A 23,923-nucleotide genomic window follows, 5' to 3' on the forward strand; every position below is an offset into this window, starting at 1 on the left:
CTATTTATTAAAATATCTGTCTTATAAAAATCATTTTATTTTGTGTGAAACTTTAATGAGTCAAAATAATGTCCGACTTAAAATTTGCTATAAAGGCTTAAAATAACAAACTATTTATTTTATTTCAAAATTATTTATTTTACAAAAAAGTCATGATTTTCTCACTATTCAAAGATTCACCTGAGAAACTAACATCATTAGGATTGTTTATACAGCTTTATACACGATGAGATTATGTATGAAACTTCACAGTGAGAAGTGCTCTGTATGATCTCTGGCTCTTCCTCTATTGTGATGTCATACATCGATCAGTCTGCGCAGAGCTGTGTGACATGATGACATCATGAGACTGAAAGATCTCATCAGCTTCTTTCAGTGTCAAGAGATGTGAAGACTGGTGTTGAGATCTGAGATCAAACCCACAGACAGACACGGTCTGCACTGTATCATGGCTCATAATTCAGCAAAACTTTAAAAGAGATCTCCAAAAATGTACAGGAACACCAGCAACAAATGAACTCAAATGCACCAGATTATAATATCATCATCCATGTCCTGCAGGAGTGTAAACTATAAAAATAAAGTTGAATTGAATCGAATCAATGTGACTGATGAAAACACATTTCACTTTCAATGTTCAACTGAAACTGTGGTTGTTTAAAATGACAACCACTGCTGATTGGTCGAATCCTCTTATAGGGATTCTGGGTATTTTAGTGGTTGATACTGGTGTGACTCCATTTGATTGGACAAATGTGGCTCATCTCATCTCATGACTGACAAGTTCATTTAGTTGAATGATTTTGAAGCATTTCTGTGAAAAGACAAAACAAAGAAAACATAAAATCATGAGCTTTCTTCTCTTTGGTGCTTACTTTCACAGTAAGTGTCACTAAATAAATAAAAAAACAGCATGTTTGAATCAACTTGACATCACTCACCAGTCAATACAGCAATGACCTCATTTGGCACATCATCGTTGTCTTTTAAACATTCATAGAGTTCCTGAATTCCCGCTTTTCCTTTGGGTTGCCGTCGCCTCCAGCGCTCCAGCATGTTAAATTTCAACATAATGACGTCCTCGTCTTTGGCCGACTCGATCTCCTCTAGATCCTGTTTACTGAAACCCAGATAAGAGATGGCCACAATCTTCCACTCTTTTCCCATTCGTTTTGCCACCTGCATGAGCTGCTGGTCTGTGAGGTCAGGAGCTTCGGCCGATGGTTTCTTACAGTCTGAGGACATAACAGAAATTCAGTCCGGACATTCACAGTGATGTGTGTTTGTGTGTACATCAGTATGATGTTACCTGATTCATCGAAGTATCGAGATCTCTTATTGGGCTTGTTGTCCTCCTCTGACGCGCTGCTCCGCCTCTTTTTGCCTGTAAAGAAATAATTCATCATTCATCAACGTCCAAATCCAGCTCTTGACATTCAGGACAGATACTGTACGCACCTCGTGTTGGTTTCTGTTGGTTTTCAGATTCCAGATTGTGTACACAGTCTCCTGTAAAAGATTGAGATGCGATTCATGAGATCATCGCTGACCTGATCATCTTACATTTTTACCACTACCCAAATGTTTCAAATAAAAGAATCACTGATTAATTATTTAATCTCAAATATTATTATTTTACTGTTGAAATATTTCACTGCCCTGGGTCTGGGTTTATTATATGATTTATCAGTCATTAATGTAAATATTGTTTGATGTGAATAAAGATGGCGTGTTACCGTCTCTGATGACGGCAGTCCATACAGTGTGACCTGAATGAGTGTCTGCCAATGAGAGCGTGAAGGGAGGATTTTCCTCAAAGAAGACCTCAAAATATCCCTTCACTTCAACAGGGACCGGTGTGAAGAGCATGTCCTGCACAAACACACACACAGTTCAGCAGCAGAATTTGAATACAGTATTAGATGGGTATCAGACAGGGCCGATCAGGACTACAATTACCGGTGAAAAAACGAATCAGGATTACAATTACCGGTGAAACAATTACAAGCCTCAAATACAGCTGTCCATTTCTGCTCATTTCGGTGCAATTCTGCAGTATGTTTGTGCACCAAATACATTGGTGAATCAAGAAGGGTCTGTCTGCAGAAGTTGCACTTGCACTCTCCGACACATGCGCTTCCTGGCAGTGATGTCACTTGCAGTCGCGAGTTCGACAAAAAACTAATGATGGAATTGTTACATTTACTTACCATAGCAAAGAAACACGTTTTGAATAAAATCATTTGTCCTTGTGTTTATTGCAGGATAATTAAATGTGTTTTAGTTTTAATATTTACAGCAAAGCTAATAATAATCAAAGAAGTTGTTAGATCTAAAGAGCAATACCAAATTATAGTTTAACCTTATGCTTATTTTTACTCTGGTTTCATTTTTTTACAATATGTTGAGACAGGGTCTTAAACTACAGTGAAACAATACTGCAACATGATGTGCACTGTTGTGCCACGGGGTTTCAGAAAGTATTACATTTATTTGTGCATGAATGATATGCTTTTTTGCTGATATAGACACTAAATTAAATTGTAATTTCACTTAAAGTGCACCTATTTCATTGCTAAAAAACAACGTTATTTTGTGTATTTGGTATAATACAATGTGTTTGCGTGGTTTATGGTTAAAAACACATTATTTTCCACATACCGTACAATTTTGTAGCTCCAGATTTCCCTCTCTTCCTGAAACGCACTGATTTTGTACAAAACTCTGATTGGCCAGCTAATCTGTTACGTTGTGATTGGCCTGAATACATCTGACGTCAGCCAGAAATGTGACGCTCCTTACCATGTTTGAAAGATTTGTATCATAATATACTCTTATCTACATCACCAATCCCAGGAAGTAAACTGTTGCCTACAATCTGTGTGTTTGTTTGAGTCCAAGAAAAGAGATTTACGTTGGAGATGATAACTCGTGTCATCGTTTACTTTGGGGTTTGTACCTTGGTTTGTAACCATAGCAACGTTAGTTTACCTTGTCATTGCTGGTGCTGATATGGATTTTACTGACAGACTTTCTAAAAGTCTCTTTACTTATGAGGTTCAAGCAGCATGTGAAACCGATAGAAACTTTCAGTTGCTTTTACTTAGTGCTATCATTCGCAGAATTTTCTTTTACACTGCATGCGTGTGCGGCACTACCGGACCTGATTGCGGCCACTTTAGTCAATGCTTATACTGCCGCAGACTTCCTTGAAGCGGCTTTTAAGATACGTGTCTATATTTGACGCGCACCGCGTCCAAATCGCAGTTCAAATACAAAATTAAAGTAAAAATGAACATACTGCATACAGCACCCGGAAACAGACATACTATTTTACGCGCAGCTTTTTCCTGTGTGGATGCTGGTCGCACGGCATTGGTCAAAAATAAAAATAGCACAAATTTTGAAATGCATTGTTGTAACGCGTTACTAAGACTGTAACGAGTACAATATTACCAAAATTGTATTAGTAATGCGTTATATTACTGCGTTACAGCAAAAACTAATATATTACTGTAATATATTATATTTTGTAATGCGTTACTCCCAACACTGATCGTTAACATGTACTAATACACACTTACACACCAAAGGAAATTTAAAATCGTGAATCGGATGATAGTTGCTCTTTAAACTACAGCGAAACAATTCTGCAACATGATCTGCACTGTTGTGCCACAGGGGTTTTTTTTTTATAACAGGGTTCTTGCAGGTTTCAGCAAGTTAAATTTAAGACCTTTTTAAGACCTTTTAAGACCATTATGAGTAAAATTTAAGACCAACACGACACATTACTAGAAGCATTCAAATGATCTCAGAAATTCTTAAAACTTTCTATTTTTATTGATTCAGTTATAGAAAAATATAAAATGAACACAGTTTTAAAACAGATAATCAAAATACATGGAAATACATTATGCTTAACTCTATTAGACCACGAGTGTTGGCGCCGACAAATTTTACCCATAGCCCTTTAGGAAGAGACTTCTGACAATGGAAGCCCAAAAATGGCTCATAGTGAGCCATTGAAATACATTGAGTTAGAGGCAAAGAGCTGTGATTTTTCTTAATTAATAGTCAAGAAATGCATTGATTTACAATATTTATACATCACACTAATATGTGTAAGTAGAATTTTTATAAAATTCTATCAACAATGTTTTTTGACAAATAAAATTCACTAATATTTGATCAGTAAGCTGCTGGTTTGTGCCTAGTTTTACACTGCCTAATACAACTTTAAAGCTTTAAAATGCATCACACTCTGTAGTACGTAAGCTTATAGGGGAGGTTTCCCAGACAGGGATAAGACTAGTTTTAAGTGCTTTCCAAACTTGAAAACAATTTGCACTGACATATCTTAAAATACATCAAAATGCACACAAGTAATTGTTTTAGTAAGGCATGTTTATTAAAACTAGTTATATGTCATAATTAAACTAAGGCCTAGTCATGGTTTAAGCTAATCCCTGCCCGGGAAACCACCCCAAAATGTTTAATGTACAACTGGCTGTGTGCTGTGTATATATCTTGTGCCTGTTTATAAATATACAAAGAACAAAAGATCACTTTCAATTATTATTAATCCCTAAAAGCATTAATATATGCATTTTATTAAACAAGTTATTAATAAATTAATGTATTGCATTTAATTGAATACAGAATCACAGAGCCAAAAAAACACTCCACCCATACGTTTTATGCATAAATATGCACTATATACCACCATCAGGTTTAATAGCCTCTCTAATTACACAATAACGGATGAATCTGCATTAAGAAAATGAAATTTACCATTAAAAGGCTGTTTGATATGTGTTGCTAACGTTATCCACTAAGACCGTTTCTCAATCCGAAGGCTGTAGCCTCCGAAGGGTCGCATTTCTTATTTCAGAAATGGTCTTATTTCAGAATATTAACTTTGAAATTAACTTTAAAATATTGATTATTATTCTTAGTTAATCGTTAATTGTTGTAATATGCTTACGACTTGCAAATGTAATGCTCAGTTAACTCAAATAAACCAGGTGATGCCGTATGCAGCAGCCTGCCTATGCGAAAGGGCTCTGATCTACCGCTGTTCATTTAACCGTAACTCCTGAAGCATTTGCGCAATCAAACAGTTTGAATTGTTCCTAAAAGAAAACAATTGCACTTTTTTGAAATATATGGCTTATTACGGTACTTTCTTGCTTTCCGTCTGCCAATCGCTGCTGTTTGTGGAGAGCTGAAGGGAAAGCGCGTTAGGTTCAAGTGCATCGCAGCAAAGAGCAATATTAAAGTCTAAAATATAAAACTGTGTAACACTAAAGTTGACACGCTGTTGGTGGCTCGTGACTCGACTGTTTAAGTTGATTTTCAATAAAGCAGCATTGATTTTTGTTCGCTTCTGTGTCCTCTATGTTTCAGAACCTGGCAAATGCTCAGGTAAGCCACGGGCTTATAAATTAAAAATTTAAAAAGAAAAAGATTTTTGCCTATACAGAACTAAGTTTAAGGATTGTTTCTCACCAAACCCACAGTAAACAGTCAGATCACAACACCTGAAACATAGCTTATGGCACGATTTGCGTGGATTATGACAAAGGGCGGAACGTTTCTTTTTAAAGACCCACCATCATACACTTTCTGCCTCCGCCACTGATTAAGTTAGTTCTTCAGCGTTTTAAATTACTATTTTATTTTCTGCGGACAACGCTTTTTGGGAATGAAAAGAGGTAAGACATTTAAGACTTGGGTAAATTAAATTTAAGACCTGGGATAAAAATCTGGGTGTTTTTAAGACTTTTTAAGGCCTTAAATTTAACATTCTGAATTTTAGACTTTTTAAGACCCCGCGGGAACCCTGTTATAAAGTAATAATTGTCAGGACTCTGCCACGAGAGTCTGTTTTATATTTATGTTTTATAGTGGTGGCAGAGTTCTGACAGTCTCTTGTTTCATGTGGAGGCCATGCCTTGTTTATTGTGGCATGTGCCTCTGGTGTCTCGTCTCTAGTCCCGCCCCCTTGTTCTCCCTGTTAATTATTCATTATCAGTTCATCCCTCTCACCTGTGTTGCCCTCGTTATCTTGTTTAGTTTCCCCTATTTAATCTCCTCTTGTCTCTTGTCTTGTGCTGGATCATTGTGTTGAAATCATTTCATGTTATGTAGTCTTTTGTGTTCATTCAGTTTAATGTTTTATCAGAGTGTTTATGTCAAGTCAGTGTTGTTAATTCATGTGTTGCCCCCTCGCGGGTTTTTGGTTTTCATGTTTATATTTAATAAATGTTCTATGTTCACTTCCCGATATCGTCTGCGCTTGGGTTCTCTCGTTCCATGTCTCCAGTTCCTCACAATAATATACTTGTAAAAAGTAAATAATATGCATTTTGCGGATATGTATATGTATCTTGACTTAATTAAGTATATTAATGCATTATCATCGCCACTTTCATTGCAAAAAAAATGTTAAAACACAAAATCTGCGATTCGTAGACCAGTATAATTGCTTTTCAACTTTCAATTTTTTTTAATTCTGATATAAAATTGATGTTAAGATGATGTTAATTGCATCAGAGAATGTAGGCACCCATCCTGGGTGAATCAGAGATTTTAAAATTGATAAGCTGCCGTGTCGTTTAGCCAATAGTTTTGGATTTTTTTTACTAACAACATAACTCCCATAATTATTTGTTATTTACATTGTATTATTTATTGTTGAATGTTTACAATTTACCATGCAGCTGCTTCACAAAGAGTTAAAACATTTCAAAACTTAATAATAATAATAATCACAATTACAATATGAAGGTGATTATGATTTTTGTCATAATGGTGCAGCTTTAGTATGAGGTGTGTTGTGGTACCTCTGGTGTGATGTGACCCACAGGTTCACTGCTCAGTCGATATCGTCTGTTCTCCTCTAGTATACATGTAGGTGGCTTGTCTACTGGCACATATCTCTTGTTATTCTTGCAGTTGTTTGCCCGTCGAACAGCTTTTCTGATGTCCTATGAGAAGTGACGAAGCTTTATTTACACAGTATTTACAGTATCTACTGATGATGAAAAGTTAATCAGGAATTAAGAAATAAAAACAACAACATTTCCTCCATGATGAGGTGATGTTGTGATGAATATCCGTGAAAGCATTGCATTAGCAGCAAAATAGTTCTTGATGTGTTGACTGAGAATCAGATGTGTGTATTATAAATGCACTGACTGTAAGATGCTAGAAATGTAGAAAAGTAAATTCGTCTGAGGCACATGGCAGATTTGTAAGCAGGAGAGTTGTTTAATACAGTATTTACTGACAGTGGCAGGTTAGATTAGGTTACACAGATTTGGGTGTCTATAATTTTTGGTTATCTTTGATGTCGTGGAGTTTTAGCGTGATTTTCTGACTGTAATTGATACTCAAGACAGGCCAGAGATACAGATCACATATTCATTCATGACACTTAGTCTCGTGCAACACGGTCGAGTAATTAACCAGACCAAATCCTGTTGAGTCAAAGATTGCATTTCTTATGACTCTTCTGCAATACACAGGAGACAAACACATCTTACTACACAATGATGATGTCATCACATCTATTAATTTCACAGTCCCTATTACTTCCCCTGTAATTTCTATTGCACTTTTTTTCAGTTCTCTTTTGTAGCAAAGCATCTTTACAGTAAATGCAGAGGGGTACAGACAAGTATATAAATAAAAAAAAGTGTTTTCTCACCTTGATGTCGGAGCAGTTGTTGCCAGCCAGATAAACTCTGAATGAGAAAGAGTTCTCACGGCCGACCTCTTTAAACACCTGCACCACACCGTGATGCTCTGCCGGTTTAGATGTCTGAACGACCGGGCCCACAGGTGAAAGAGACGACACAGTCCATTTGACGTGACTGCCCGAATGATCGGCAGAAGGTTCAATCAGACCCCTCTGGTTCTTCACATGAAGAACGCTGAACTTCACATCGCTCTTCTCATCTGCCGAAAGCGTCAGGAAGATATTAGAAACCAGGAAAGACTTCAAATAAAGTTTAAACCAATTAATCTTTGTACCTGCCAGACACAGCGAGTGTGGGAACTGAACTGATTTGAGAATCGATGGATCACAGTCGACGTCAAAAATAGGTCCAGCAAATTTCCACCCGTCGGTCAGGTAGCTGCTGAATTTACTCCATGAGAGAACGCAGTAAGTGATCTTCACCCGCTGTGAGACCTCAAACACCAGTCCAGTGTCTGTGCATTCATATACACCTTCAGCATCCAGGTGTATTCTTGAAACAGAGAAGAACCAGACCTGATGTTCACACTAGCTACATTTACATGCAAAATTTTATGTATTGATGGATAAATCGTATAGAAAAGCCTACATATAAACACCTTGATCACTACAATTGAGGTTGAACGAAGGCAAATTTCGTTCGTATTGAAAGGGGTGGTGTAGTCTGATCTGTGATCCGATCAGTAGAAAAGTATGCACGTAAATCTGTGAATCGTAGTATTTTCTCAATCGGATGCAAAAATGCATTGTGCACATGCGCAGAACATTTGTGCTTAAGTTCACGTCTAATATTTACCTTATATCACATCCAATTTACGTCACAGAAACATGCAATAACAAGGCAATGGCAACACTCATTATTAAGATAGTTGGGTCAAGTGATGTACATTCTGCAGTGTTAATGTCTTAATAAAAAGTGTGTTTTCATTAACGTTACCTATATCTGAAAACTTCTTAAGAACAACTTTCTCCAACTTAACTTTTATCCAGAGATAAAGCATGAAATTGAGTTCATGCGGGTTAAAGATGAAAGGATTTAGTTTATTAGTTATTGGTATTTGGACTGTGAATAGTCATTGGGATGCTTTTGATACATAAATCTGGCAACCCTGGCTGTGCGCTTGTGCAGATGATTGGTTTGGATTATACAGAATGTACATGCAAACAAACATTAAAATCAGATTGCAATGTTTAAGGTGCATGTAAACTGTATTGTTGTAACCTTCAATGAGATTAAATTCAGTCGGATTGACCCAATTTTGTGCATGTAAACATAGCCACTGAAGCTCATATCGTTTATGGTCCTGGAGAAACTATAGGAGTGTTTGATAGAAATGTGAAAAACAAAAGATTGATTTTCAAAGGCTGAACTGGACTCGTTATATTGTATCCTGTATAATGTTTAGTACACTGTATACTTATATGTACATGTTTGCCTTATACGTTTCTGCTCTTTGTGGAGTATTCACCCACTATAACACTTTTGTGTTTTTGGTAGTGTCACAGTTTGAATTTGTTTTTCAGTCATCTCATGTTCTTTGTGTTATGTGTTTTCTTCTGTGCTTAATCTCTTGGATCAGCCCTAGTCCTACAATTCAACATGTATTCTTAGACACCAGCCTACTGTAATGATCACACATACTGTACAGTACATTTGCATTTTACCATAAATGGATCTGGTTAGAAAGCACCGGTCAGGCATATTACTCATTATGAGCTCGAATCATTTTACCTCAGAAAGGCTTTTTCAATACTGATATTAGAACTTTGTAGGTATGCGTAACAATTTGGTAAATAAAAACTAAAATATAATATGTGACCCGTGCTGGCAAAATGAGTCAGAATGAGCACATTTTCAAAACTGAGTTATTTATATTTTAAATCGATGTATGATTTGTTGAAATCTGACAAAAACATGACAGAGCTACACTGGTTTGAAGTTGATAGAATCGAGTTAAAGATTTTTGAGTTTTCAAAAGCGACAACAATACTGTAAGAAAAATGTATGTTCAACAGTTTTCTTACTTTTATTGTTTGATTGACATTGAGCCAGACAGCTTTAAGATATACTGTAATCCAAAAATCTAATATAATGTTACACATCAGATATTTTTCCTCAACAGCTAACCAAACATTCAATAAAGGGGTCATATTATGAAATCTTTTGAATAAAATTATAAGACTTGCTACTTTTATACTTGCTATCTGAATGACCTAATATTTTTACATGCCTGCACAAATTTTTTTTATCGAAACAATGTTATTGGGTTGATCTTTTCGCACTGGGTACCCAATGATAGCACTTAACCATGGAGAAAGTCCGTTTTTTTACCCTATGACCCCTTTAAAACATAACAGATTATATCTGTATGAATTCTTGTCAAAACCGATTTTTTTATTGGGGATGCCCGCTCGCACCGCTGAGCATGCTTCGGATCTGTCAGTCAGCGTGAGGAAGATCGTTTTCCTGTCTTATCACTCTAAATAACTATTTTAACATAAAGCAAGTCCTGCACTTTATTTTATAATTCCTGCATGTTTGAAAACCGAAACCAAAATGTCAGACAGGCAAGTGTATTAGCATTAAGGACGGTACACCTAAAAATAAAGATCTTTTCAGATGTTTAATGACTTTTATAGCATTGGGATCGCTGGACGAGAGCTTAACTCTTTCCCCGCCAGCATTTTTTTTTAAAAGTTGCCAGCCAGCGCCACCATTTTTCATGATTTTGAACAAAAGTTTGATGCCTTCCAAAAAAATAGTTATTTTAAAATATATAAGCATATCAAATGAAAGAACAGACCCTCTGCTTTCAAACAAAAAAAACCCTTTCATCCTACCTTCATTAGTTCTCTTTTTATCACCTATCAATTATGGGTAGGTTTCTTCAAAAACACCCAATTTTGAGCAAAAAGCTGAGATAATTCCATTTTTGTGAAGGACTTTTGATAGAGATCAGATGCAGAGCGATCTTTAAAACATACACGGAGTTCTTTATCTTTCACATGAGGCGCTACTACCAGGTTGTATAAGTTGCGTAAGTAGCCACCTTGTGGATAATAGCGGTATTGCGGAAAACCGGAAATTCTCGTCATTGTCAGGGAAGCGTTTTCTGTTAATTGACGAGTTATGTACTTTTTTTTATGAAAACATAAATTTTAATACATTTATACTTTCTTTTGCCTCTTGCCCAAAATTAGACGTTGCACATTATTACTCATTTTGCCAGCACAGGTCATTTATATAATAACAACAAAAACTTGATTTTCACCTCCATGAAACGCTTCGCGTGATGACACTGGTGGAATATTGCATGGATGGAAAAGCCTTTTAGCCAATCAGCAGTGGCAGCTGGTGACTGCTCTTCCAAGGGCCGCAAATTTTAAATATGTGTCTTTTATCATAAACCCTTAAGACGCGTCTGCAGCAGGCACTTATTTTGAAATGACACGTGATGCACATAGGTTCACTTGATGCGCCAAACACATTTTTAAATGATGAACCACACACATGACGGGCTACATACATGTTGTGACGATCTTCGCATCGTGTGCCCTCGAAAAAGAAGTCACCGGCTGCCACTGCCAATCAGATAGAAAACTGAGAAGCAGAAAGAACTGAAAGAGTTTATAAACGTTACAATGATTGTGTTTTGTAAGAGTGATGCTGGTGCTACAGAAGAAGAGAATCAGAGATAACTGAAGTACTGTGGTAATACTGAGGTACAATGAATAGAAGAACATACTGCAGACGATCTCTGGAGAGTTTTCTGGGGGTCACAAGTTCATTTTTGGGATTCTGGGAAGGTAAAATAACAGTTTCGCATTTGCATTAATTTCACGATAAATTATTAGATTCAGAAGAAAAAACAATTTTCTGTGAGCAAGTAAACAATTTATCAAACCAGTTTAATTTCATAAAGCCATTATTAGATCACATGAAGAAAATAAAACTCACCTTCAGAGATTTACATTTATCACAGCAGGACGTCTGTGTCTCACCTGAGAGATAAATGAGAGTTAGCGTCAGTCATTCATAGTTAAGATTCAGATCTGACTACAGACAGACAAACAGGAGAAACATTACCACTGAGATCTTCTGCTTTACATCTTCTGTCTGAATCTGAAAACACAACAACAATCAAACATTTGTCCTGAAGATCCACAAAGCCTTCACATTTATTAACCATGAGAAGTTTGATTTCAATATTTGTCATGAACTTACTCAGTCAATATATTAAAGATATCAAGATTATATTTCCATTGAATAATCTGATGATTTTATGCATATAAATCACAATGACTTAATCTGGGTTTTTCAGTCTGGGACAAATTTATAAGATAATGGGGTGGTTTCCCGGACAGGGATTATCTTAAACCAGGACTAGGCCTTAGTTTATTTAGGAAATATAATTAGTTTTAACAAACATGCCTTAATAAAAACATTACTTGTGTGCATTTTGAGGCAAAACAAAGGGCACTAATATATTTTAAGATATGTCAGTGCAAGTTGTTTTCGGTTTGGACATCTCTTACATTTTAGTCTAGGACTAGTCTAATCCCTGTCCGGGAAACCGCCCCATAATATCTAATGTTATTTCATAGGGTTTATAGGACACCCAGATAAAAGCAAAAATATATCAGAAATCTCAGTGTGAAACCTGGATCTTTCTCTTCTTCATCTGACTCTTCCTCATCATCTTCATCTGAGCTCTCAACGGATGAATCTGTATTATCTTAACACACAAGAGGAAAAACGAGCAACTATTACATATAATCTATCAATTATCTGACATACTGTAAATGTATAACAACAAGTGATACTGCATTGTAATATGAGCTCGTTCTTTTGTACTAATAAATTTGAGTTTCTGTAATTTGATTGTGTGTACTTTTGGACTTTGTGGTGGATTTTTGCGTATGCACACTTTACAATCAAATTTGTCCATACGCACACTTCTAGCAGAAATATTTACTGTTATTTGAATTTGTGTCATTAGATTTGAATTGTGCAGTAAACTTATCTGATACCTGAAGCGCTGTGATGATTTTCTGTAGGATGACCTGTAAATAATAAACACACAGATTTATCTTTATTACCACACATACCATATCTGATGAGTTCAGTTAAACTTCATAGCTGTGGTTAAAATGCTTATTTGTCTTTTCATCAGTGCTTTAATAAAATGAAAAGTAAATGGGAATAATGTTAATAATTTCTGTAGTGCCTGTGTGGATGAGTCCTGGGGTTTTCAGGCATTGTTTGGGAAAGACCCATCATTGCATTACATTCATCTATAAACAACTATAAATCTCATTTCACACACATCACTATCACATCAACTTTATTCAACAGTCATACAATTCATAATGTCTCATCATGTGAAAACTCCCGGCTTGTCATGAAAAAAATTACATTTTCACTGCTTTTATTGTAAATTTAGAGTGACAACAAGCAACCACTTCTGACTTATATTACACATCAAAACCACAAGTGAAAGCAGCACAGTCCAGAGCACATAAACTCATGCACGCACGCACGTGCACACACATATTCATGCACGCACGTGCACACACGCACACATTTTAATAAAAAGTAAAGTATTGTTTTAGGAGCATTAGTATATTCTAAAATGATTTTTGTGGCATTATATTCAGGATACACATTAGCAGAGGTTTTGTTTGTAATTCTCATTATTTATTCATCTTTTTATATTAAGTCAGTTTGACTTGTGATTTGTACTTGACTTGTGATTTTGTGTTTGTACTTACTGTAGACACATTTACATTTACAACCACAGAACTTATATGACCTATTGTCTATTAAAGGTTAAAGAGAGTGATTCATATTATAGTTCAGACAGCAGGAGTGATGGCAGTGTTATTTCTGTATAGACCACTGGGGGTCTCCATTCCTCCTCTCATCTCTCACATTACTGGGTGCATCCCAAATTCCCGTTTTTAAAGGCCAATTATGTCACCAGATCACGACGAAGGCTGTTCCAATACAAAGGCTCCTTCACATGGGCTTCATTTTCCCTGATCCCATAGATGGATCCTTCACGGCCTCGGCTAAGATTTAATGCGCGTCTGTGACGTCTGGGTATTTTGAAATAAACATTCAGAACTGTAGTTAAATAAAAATGTCCTTGTCGCTGTTTTACTATAAATGATGTTTTATTGATGTAAATTAATATTATGGCTGCAATATTGTGCATGTTGCATTTTTATACATCTGTATATTTCTAAGGTTAATACATTTTATATACTGTTGGGTAATTTAATCTGCATCAATGAAATAAAAAATCTGGTTTATTTTATTTCTTTTAAAAAGTCAGGTGGTGGGCGTAGGATAATCATATGTGCCATTTTCCCGTGATTGGGGATTCAAACGACACAAGGGAAACTAAATAATGACAAAGTTTTAATTTTTGAGTGAACAACTATCCCTTTAAAGTGCTCTTGTAGTGCACTTACTCAATAAAATAGGGGCACAACCTAACGCAGGGTTAATTGTAACACAGCTACTTTACATATTAATACATATCTTTTACATATTAATAAATGGTCTTTTTCTCTTACTGCCAGAAGAGGATCTCCTGTGAATCTGTGAAAAGTTTTAATGTGTTTTGGTTAAGATATTGAACAAAGAGTGTTTTGAAGGCATGAAAGTAAATTTTCTTTATCTTATGTTTTTTTTCGATTTCTGAGTTGGGTGTGTAAGTCATCAAATCCAACCTTATATTATTTTAATCACTGTCTTGTTACCTAAAACATAACACCATTTAAAACATGTCAGCAACTCCTAGTAACTGATAGCTGGGCCTCCGGTATACAATGATAATGAAATTAATATGAAATGAAAATGAAAACAATGTAAATACGGTTCATCAAAATGATAACTCTTAATACAATATCAGGAGAAATAACTCACAATTATCATTTTTGTCTTAATTATGAAGCCCTTTAAAAAAAATCTATTTATATGCATTGATATAAACAAACTTTAAGTGTTCATGTGTAGCAGAGATGTGTGTTGATTGTGTAAAAAATATTCATCTAACTTAAATATTTTTTAAAAGGATAGAGCCAAAGCCATACTTAACATGTGTACTTAATACAAGTTAGTATCAGATTCAGTGCTGTTATACGGTAAACTACACATTTGACACTCAAAATAAGACAAAATAAGAATAAGAAAAAGTATTTATCCTAACATAATGTTTGAATATGTGTAGACCAAAACATATCATGTTTTATTTAAACTGTAAATAAATAATACACTCACCCTTCAGATTCGATGGTGAAACATCTCCATTCCTGAAAAACAAATAAACAATCTATCAAAAAATCAAAGTGCAACATCAGTGATGTTTATTTACTTTGGATTAAAAGCTGAAGGTTTACTGTAGGTGTAAGCATGGTCTTGTGTGCCCACTGGTGGTAAAGTACTGTAACTACATCATCTAAAAAAAACTGAATAATGTTTTTTTTTTTTTTAAATAAACTAATGAATGTCATTTATTTCATTAAAAAATATACATCATCAAGCAGAAGAAGACAAAATCAAACTTTTTATTTTATTTGTCACCAAACTTTTCATTTTGTGTTTTCGGTAACATAATAATTAAAGGAATAATGATTAATAACTAATAATAATGATTCTGTAAGTATCAGTTTACTTATTTGAGGTGATAGATGTACTGTAGCTCCTTTTCACGTTATATTCATCAATAATATATATTAATTATATAATCATCAATAATAATACCAGTGCCACCACACTCAAATTTACTTTGTCAAATTTACTAAACACTAACATTAACGTTCAATAGATTTATTGATTTCTAAAATGATTTTAGGCCCTCACAGACTAGCACATTAAATACATGGGTGTAAGAAGAAATCACAATAATAGATGGACCCAACACACACTGTCTGATATTACTCTCTCTTAGGGCTGCAACTAACGATAATTTTCATAATCAATTGTTTATTTCTTCAATTATTCGACTAATCGGATAAAAACCTAAATATGAACTCAGCTCGATTCTCCCCTTATTATAGCTAAATAAGGTACTAAATTAGGGTAATCATGTGTAAAAGTGTACTTTTAAAAGTGTACACACTAATAAAGAGTTTTACTAATATAATCTTTTTAATTTTGATATTTTAAGCCTTCAATAAAAAGTTTGTGCAGTTTTTAAATAGTAAAACATCTTTAAATGTCAAAACAATAAATAAAACTCATTGAGTCTTTAGGGATATGCTGGTGAGGAAATGTTGCCAGAGATTAATGAACTCACTTTAACCTTCAACTTTAGTCCCTTAATGAGGATTAACATTATTCATTATTAACTAAATAAATTAGCCATTATGATGGAAGTGATACACATGTATTGTTACAATAATAAAAACTTAAACTTCCCCCTTACTTTAATTATAAGTCAACAACTGGCACTGTATGAAAAGCGCATGCGTGTCTGCTCAGTCCGGCGGTGGTGCGCGAGCAAGTGATGTCACAGACCAACTAATAGATTATAAAATTCGTTGTCCACAAATGTCATTATCGATTTTTATAAGTTAGTTGTTGCAGCCCTAATCTCTTCACTTCTATTAGTGTGGATCATTATAAACTAGGTATATTTAGTCATTTATTACAAGATAGATGATCATACAAACACAGTTATGCCATTTTAACGTACATGAAAATAATAATAATATAGAGAATAGGATTTGAGTACTGTTAATGTAAATATGATGACAACTTTTTTAGATTAAAGTGATACCTGATCACACAAGTTACATTTGCTTTAGGATGAGCAGATCCCAACACGTTTAGATCACAAACACGTCTATACTTGTCTTCTTTATGTCTATCTGGTCAATATTCAAAAACAGGTCACACATGTGAATGCAAAGTGTAACTGAGGCCTCAGGCAAACTCTACATCATTCAATAACAAGTTTCTTTACAAAGACTGCATTATAGTGAAACAATCCATACAGACATGAACACATAATCCTGTACTGATGTATATGTATATGAGCACACAACAATATACAACACTGTAAACAACAAGAGCATTTAATAAGATTACAGGGGTTTCATGACACTAATAAGTCAAATTTATGTTGCTATTATTATTACTATTATTATTATTATTATTATTAGTAGTAGTAGTAGTATGCATGAATTAAACAGATGTTAAGTCTGTGTGTGCTGAGTGCTTTAGAGAGAATGGGCCATGCTCAGTTGTTCTTGGTGTTGTTGAAACTTACAACAATAGCCTATGTTGATAGTATAATGACATCCTATGTAACACATTTCTCTGACTGTCTCTTGAGATTTAATTGCAGGAAATGTTGTTCTAGTGTCAGCACCACTCCCTAAAACTAAGATTCAGTTATCACATGAACATCAGAGAATCTACACCGACTAGGGATGGGACGGTATGAAAATGTCATATCATGATTATAGTGACCAAGTTATCACGGTTATCAATATTAGCATGGTTTTGTTAAAATGAGATGGAAAAAGAACTGATACACACACTGAAAACATAAAAAAGTTTTATTTTTAAAAATCACAATTTAATATTTCATGTCCCTGAAATGATTTCTGTGGTAAATAAATAAATCAGTCTAATAAGTTTACAGTGAATGAATACAATACATTATCCCTTAAATGCCTTCTTGTGCAAAAAACTATGTTGCATGTGCGCGCCTGCGTCAAACTGATTCTGAAAAATGGTTGTAATGATAATTAAATTTTAAACGACAATACAAATCGTCAGGACATTTTATCGTGGTTTACCGTGAAACCGGTAATCATCCCATCCCTAACACCGACCAACCAGCTCTATCATAACACTGTCAGACAGACAGACAGACAATAAATATATATATTCGCTAGTTGTATCTAGTGGATAATGTCTAAAAGACAGACAAGATATTACTATTTAAAGTAAAAGTACTCTCTACTCTATAGCTATATTCCTATTCTAAAGCACTCAGCACACACAGACTTAACATCTGTTTAATTCATGCATACATCTACTACTAATAATATTTAAATTAATAGTAATAATAATAGCAACATAAATTTGACTTATTGTGCTGCTCTTATTAGTGTCATGAAACCCCTGTGTAATCTTATTAAATGCTCTTGTTGTTTACAGTGTTGTATATTGTTGTGTGCTCAATTATGCTGCCTTTCATCTGAAGTAAAATGTTGGTCTGTTGAGTGTTTGAGGTATGTGATTGTATACATCAGTACAGGATTATATGTGTTCATGTTCATGTCTGTATGGATTGTTTCACTATAATGCAGTCTTTGTAAAGAAACTAATTATTGAATGATGTAGAGTTTGCCTGAGGCCTCAGTTACAATTTGCATTCACATGTGTGACCTGTTTTTGAATATTGACCAGATAGACATAAAGAAGACAAGTATAGACGTGTTTGTGATCTAAACGTGTTGGGATCTGCTCATCCTAAAGCAAATGTAACTTGTGATCAGGTATTACTTTAATCTAAACAAGTTGTCAGTCATCATATTTACATTTACTGTACTAAAATCCTATTTTCTATATTATTATTACTTTCATGTACGTTGGAATGGCAAAACTGTTTTTGTACCTATCATCTATCATTCCAGCATCTAGAGCTATATTCATGGCGAGAACTGGGTATTCCATTCACAAGTTAAACCACACAATTTAATGGGGACTTTTCATGAAAATCTGACTTTTTCCATGTTTAAGTGCTATAATTGGGTCGCCAGAGCTTTTATCAACCTAGAAAATGTAAAAAAAGATCAACCCAGTAATTTAATTTTAGTAAACCATTCTCTACAAGCATGTAAAAAATAGGTAATTGAAATCTGGCTCCCTTGTGATGTCAGAATAGGATAATACCACCCCTTATTACCCGGCTCTCTGGAATGCTTGATTCTGATTGGTCAGTTGAGACATTTGCAGGTTCGTTCTTTTCAAATAATAACCGCTCCAAAGTAATAACGCATAGCCGGTAGGGGTGTCACGATTCTCCAAATCCTCGATTCGATTACATTTTCGATTTTTTGAAAGACAAAAAATGCTATGCCATTAATATTTATTATTATTATAGTTACACATTAACATACACATTGCGTGCTTTTCCTCGCATGGGTGTTTTTGGGCTTCACTTTACGCGAGAGAACTTGTAGAGGATTCCTTCTTGCACGCAGATGGACTTAATGCGCACGTCTTGGACAAGCATCTGAAATAAATCCAGCGCGTCAAGCAGCTGCGCTTCTCTCTGTCTCATGTGCACGGCACGCGCTCTCGCATCTGTCCGAAGTCTAAACATAAACTAAAATAGTAGTAATCCTTACCTATTTGTTCGGTTTTATGCGTTTCATGCGAGCTGTGGCAAACTGTCCCTTTTGTTTGAAATATAATCTGCTGCATCTTGGCGCCTCATTCTCACGCACGTGCAGAGAGCTGCGCTCTGTCCGAAGGCAGATCAGTAGGTAGTAATCCTGTTTATTATATGCATTTCAAGTATTAATACATACCTCGTGTTTAAAATATAAATATCTGAGAGGTTTTTCCCCGCTTGGTAAGCCGACCGGACGTGACATGGGGGCGTGGCAGCATCGACGATCCCATTTTTTAATTCGAAGTTCGAGGATGGGACTTAATTTCGATCGATTTCGATTTAAAATCGAAATCGTGACACCCTTAATAGCCGGTACTACTTGTACGATTTAAATCGCTCTGTGCCAATAAAGATTACTGTTTGGCGCAATCTTGTGACAAACACTGGACAACCACAACATTTTGACATTCATTTTAACATGTACGGAAAAAACAAAACATTTAAACAGTGGATAGAAGAACGAACAACGACAAGACACACAGAGAGCTTACTGAGACTGAACTTGACAAAATAGAGCATGACAGCTACGAAGCCAACACACAAAAAAATACAGAATGGGCATTAAAACTTCTCAAAGACTGGCTAAAAGAGAGAAAATGGAGACAGACAAGTATGAAGCAGAGGATCTTAATAAGGTATTACGATCATTTTATGCATCTGTGCAAAGTTTCGCGGAAGGATAAAATGTTTAAATTTAAAACAAATATGCCAATAAAATGTTTCAAATTCATATTCATGTCGAGTTTTTTTTCTTATGTGGCAAGTAGCCGTGTAATAAGCGGGTCCTGATCACACTGTCGGGGCTTATTTCCCGATAACTACCGGCTGCCTCTACATTATCCCTTACTTAAAGGCGGAGTCCACGATGTTTGAAAAACGCATTGGAAAAGGAGACGGGCCGACTACCAAAACACACTTATAGCCATGTGGGCTGGGCACCTATGAGTGCATGACACTTAAATAAAATTTGTGGCATAGCTACGATTCGCCTAACTTGCTATAACTTACTAACTATTATGTTATCATGTTTTTATTGTGTTTTATTTTGCTACTTAGCTATATTTTTGTTATGAAGGCTTAAATCAAAACGAACCATGTTTGATTGATATTAAAGGTATTGCAGAGGATTTTCTTTTTCCGGGTGGATCATTAAGGCTATTGGTCCTCCTAGTTGTCAATCATTCTGGTGATATGTTTACGTAAGGCTGTTGTACGTGCTCGTCCCTGTGTAGTTTTTGCCTTCTGCACATGCGCACTTTCAAGTGTATATGTGTGTGGTGAGCTACGGTTTCAGCCATTCATTGAATTTCGACGTTATCACCGTGTTTTTTCAAAATGTCTGAGGGTCGCAAGAGAAAAAGTGTCTACGAATTGTATGAAATGAAGAGAAAGGCATCTGAAGAAAGAAACAAGACCAGAGTGTTTTTGGGAGAATGTTTCACACATTGGCTTGCAGTAAAAACACAGGTTGGGCTTCCCACTAATGCCTCAGTCTCGAAGTTTCTACTCGACAAGTAAAGTTTTGCATGCTTTTTGGAGAAATCCTTTTTGAAATCACTGCTAGTACTAGTAAAAGTTGATGTAAGCTCGTGCACACTTTTAATAGGCGTTCTCTCTCGAGATCAGGTAGAGTGATCCGCATGTACATTTTTTAAAACGGTGGAGAGGGCGGTTCTTTTCAAAAATGTGGGAATTTTTTCCGCTATATCTTTAATTGGAATGCACGATCAAAAAACTATAATTTTGAAAAAAGTTATCTGGTTTTGGAACCAAACTTATATGTTACAATACAATCACACACAATGCTAGTTATGTGTTACTTTGAGTCATTCTCAGGCAGAAACACATTCAACAAAATTTAATAACGCACATCATCACATTTATGCAATCGATAGAGGCAATTATCTAAAGCGACTTGTAGTGCTCGCAGTGTTCCCTGAGATTGAACCCATGACCTTTGCGTTGCTAACTCAATGCTCCACCCACTGAGCCGCAGAAAGATTCATACCTAGAATACTGCATATATGTGTGCACTTCTTATAGCCAGCAGACATGATAATAGCATTATGATCAACTATACTGAAACAATGTTATATTACTATGTAATAAATATGAATTACACTCAATTATTGCATGTTAACTGACATTATTGACAAGTAATCTATTATTATGATCATATTCGATATATATAAGCTTCTATTATGATCTATATAACTTCCTGGTTTTCTCATTGCATTTGTATTGTTGCACTCTACAAAAGGTCATTTCCATTGTAAAGCTATGGGTTTCATATTACCTCATTAATATTTATGAGCCTTCACCATACTAGAGATAATACGTGACGTCATCTTACGTAATGAATATACATAAGGCAAACCTTGGCCGTAGTAGGGGTTAACTAGTTAGCATCCAGGTAGTTTCTTCCTGCATAAACGAGATTTGACGATAACCTGTCGGTTTGTTTTTAATTTAGTTGTTGTTGTTGAATAAAGTAACGTTAACTAATTTAAGAGAAAAATATATTGAGTATATTAAAATATAGCGCGATCTCATTGACGTTAGTGTTCGCGTGTTTAAGATACACCAGCAGTCCATACATACAAAGTCTTTACCAGGAATTAAACTTTACATAAATCATTATTACTAAAAAGCAACAGATTTAAGTTATTACTGCGATACTTTCACTTTACTGTGGTGCATCGCTTCCACGCGCTCATTGTTTATGTTGTCCGCGCATAACACAGAGGATGATGATGATGAAATCCTTTATCAAACTAACACGAACTCATCTGAATACGTTCAGTTATCGCCAGATACCGAGGGACACTCACCTGTCATCCAGTTCTGCAGTTTCTCCATAATGTGCCATGTGTGCTACCATTATTTCCCATACACACTCGGGAGCGCGCGCACACACATACACACACACGCGCGCGAGGTCGCGCGCATCTGCAGCAGCAGGAAGTGGCGGGAACGGTCTGCTGCGGCTTCAGTGAGAAGAACTGCTGCTCTGCATTGTCTCTGTATTCACAGTCGACTCTAAAAGTGTAAAGCTCTACAGGATTAAGGTATTATTCATTCGTCTAGAAACCATTTTAAAACGCATTCACGCTGAATAAAATAATCAAGAACTGAACAGCAACCAGGATTATGTTAGTTAAATCATAAAACTAATGAACAGTCTTGTTTGAAGTGTACTGTATTGGCAACAACGAAAACACACCAACAGTAAAACCCACTGATATGGTTTATTTTTCCTGTGTGTTTACACCAGATGCGAACGAAGCGATCGTGTGTAGTTGGACGCTTGAACCAGTAGCAGAGTGGAAATCGGGAGAGTTGGGACTTTTCCCGGTGGGCCAGTAGTGTTTTGAGGCCGTGAGGACCGGTCTGATAATAGTTATACTTTGCGAGTTATATTATGGCGCTTTTCCATTGCATAGTACCCCACGGTTTAGTTTAGTTTGGGTCGGGTCAGTTCACCTCACTTTGGCGTGGTTAGCTTTTCCATCGAGTTTAGTATCACTTCGGAGTGTGAGGGATTATAGGCGTGTCGTTATATTTACGCTGCCTACTGCTGTGACATCATACACGTGAGAGCGTTGTTGTACATTCCCATACATTCATTTATTTCTCAGTCTGCCACAAAATTAAAATTGGCCACCACAAATAGATGTTTGCACATCGCGTTTATAACTACCTCTGTCTCACATGACAGTTTCTGTTTAAACACCTGACCCGTGGTGTCAGTCGACGGCGCTCCACTGAGCCTCATTCAAGTTGCATTTAAGCATATATAATGCGGACGTGCACGTCGCGAATGTGCCGCCACAAACTGCAAGTCTGGAAAAAACTGTTATGGTATCCCGGATTCTCAACCTGCGGATGTTTTTCACCGCTAAAAGGGTGTTTGGAAACTTATAGCAGAACACAGATAACAACATGTTTGCTTGAGACAGCGCAAGCTAGCAGTAAGCTAAAGCTAATATTTACATTATAGCGATGACGTGACGATTCTCTCAGACCAATCAGTGATCTACAGTGTTTTCGCGTCACGTTTGGTATCAGCTCGGGTCGCTTGGAACCCCAACCGAGGTGGTACGAAAAAAAGTATCGGGTACTACGTACTGCACCCAATGGAAAAGCTCCCAAAAGTAAGCTGACCCGACCCAAACTAAACTAAACCGTGGTGTACTATGCAATGGAAAAGTGCCATTAGCGACACTATCTAACGGCCTGACTGGTCAAACTGTGCAGCCTCTCTGCTCAACACAGTAAAAGTGCTCAACCCGTTCGGCAGCTCCAACCTGGGATCAGTGAGCGGCCTCTTCCCAAATGGGACTGTGATGTAAAAAGCCGCCTTTCCTCGTCACGTTTTAGAAGTCTAACGTCCGTGTGAGTGAGTTAAATGATGGAAAGGCAAAGAAGAAAACTGAAAGGTGATGCTGAGAAGGTCAGACAAAAGGTAAAAAGGGGGAGGCAGTGAAATGCTCCAAAATAACAGACATGTTGCAGGCATCAACGAGCAAAGATACTACAGGTGAAATAAACTGAATCACATGTCTTCAAAGCTAGGCAGAGATGGGAAAGAGCACCAGCTAGCAGCCAGCCAGCTAAAAGCTTGTGAAATTAGAAAGCAGCTGTGGTAAATATGAGACAAATGAATTGTTTTACTATTGAGTGACTCTTTGTCCTTCAGTGGTTGGCAGGTTTCCTAGTTTTAAAACGAGTAACT

General features: G+C 36.1%; 1 protein-coding gene across 2 annotated transcripts; it reads right to left on the bottom strand.

The window, feature by feature from the left end:
- Positions 1-149: 149 nt before the first annotated feature.
- Positions 150-22,095, bottom strand: LOC135771450 (NACHT, LRR and PYD domains-containing protein 1a allele 5). Of its 2 annotated transcripts, XM_065281696.2 has the most exons (15): positions 22,020-22,095; positions 15,054-15,085; positions 12,797-12,829; positions 12,427-12,501; positions 11,853-11,888; positions 11,724-11,767; positions 11,512-11,564; positions 8,041-8,258; positions 7,715-7,965; positions 6,849-6,992; positions 1,737-1,872; positions 1,459-1,509; positions 1,310-1,384; positions 942-1,235; positions 150-814 (listed from the first exon to the last, which is right to left on the bottom strand). In XM_065281696.2, exons 1-15 carry the CDS (start codon positions 22,067-22,069, stop codon positions 786-788), a joined length of 1,521 nt encoding a protein of 506 aa, XP_065137768.1. In that variant the 5' UTR covers positions 22,070-22,095; the 3' UTR covers positions 150-785. The 2 variants fall into 2 exon arrangements, with proteins under 2 accessions (XP_065137768.1, XP_065137769.1); XM_065281697.2 differs by lacking the exons at positions 12,427-12,501; positions 12,797-12,829; positions 15,054-15,085; positions 22,020-22,095 and adding an exon at positions 11,293-11,347 and having other exon boundaries at positions 11,853-11,874.
- Positions 22,096-23,923: the final 1,828 nt, after the last annotated feature.

This window comes from Paramisgurnus dabryanus, chromosome 8 (assembly GCF_030506205.2).
Source record: "Paramisgurnus dabryanus chromosome 8, PD_genome_1.1, whole genome shotgun sequence".
Classification (NCBI taxonomy): Eukaryota; Metazoa; Chordata; class Actinopteri; order Cypriniformes; family Cobitidae; genus Paramisgurnus; species Paramisgurnus dabryanus.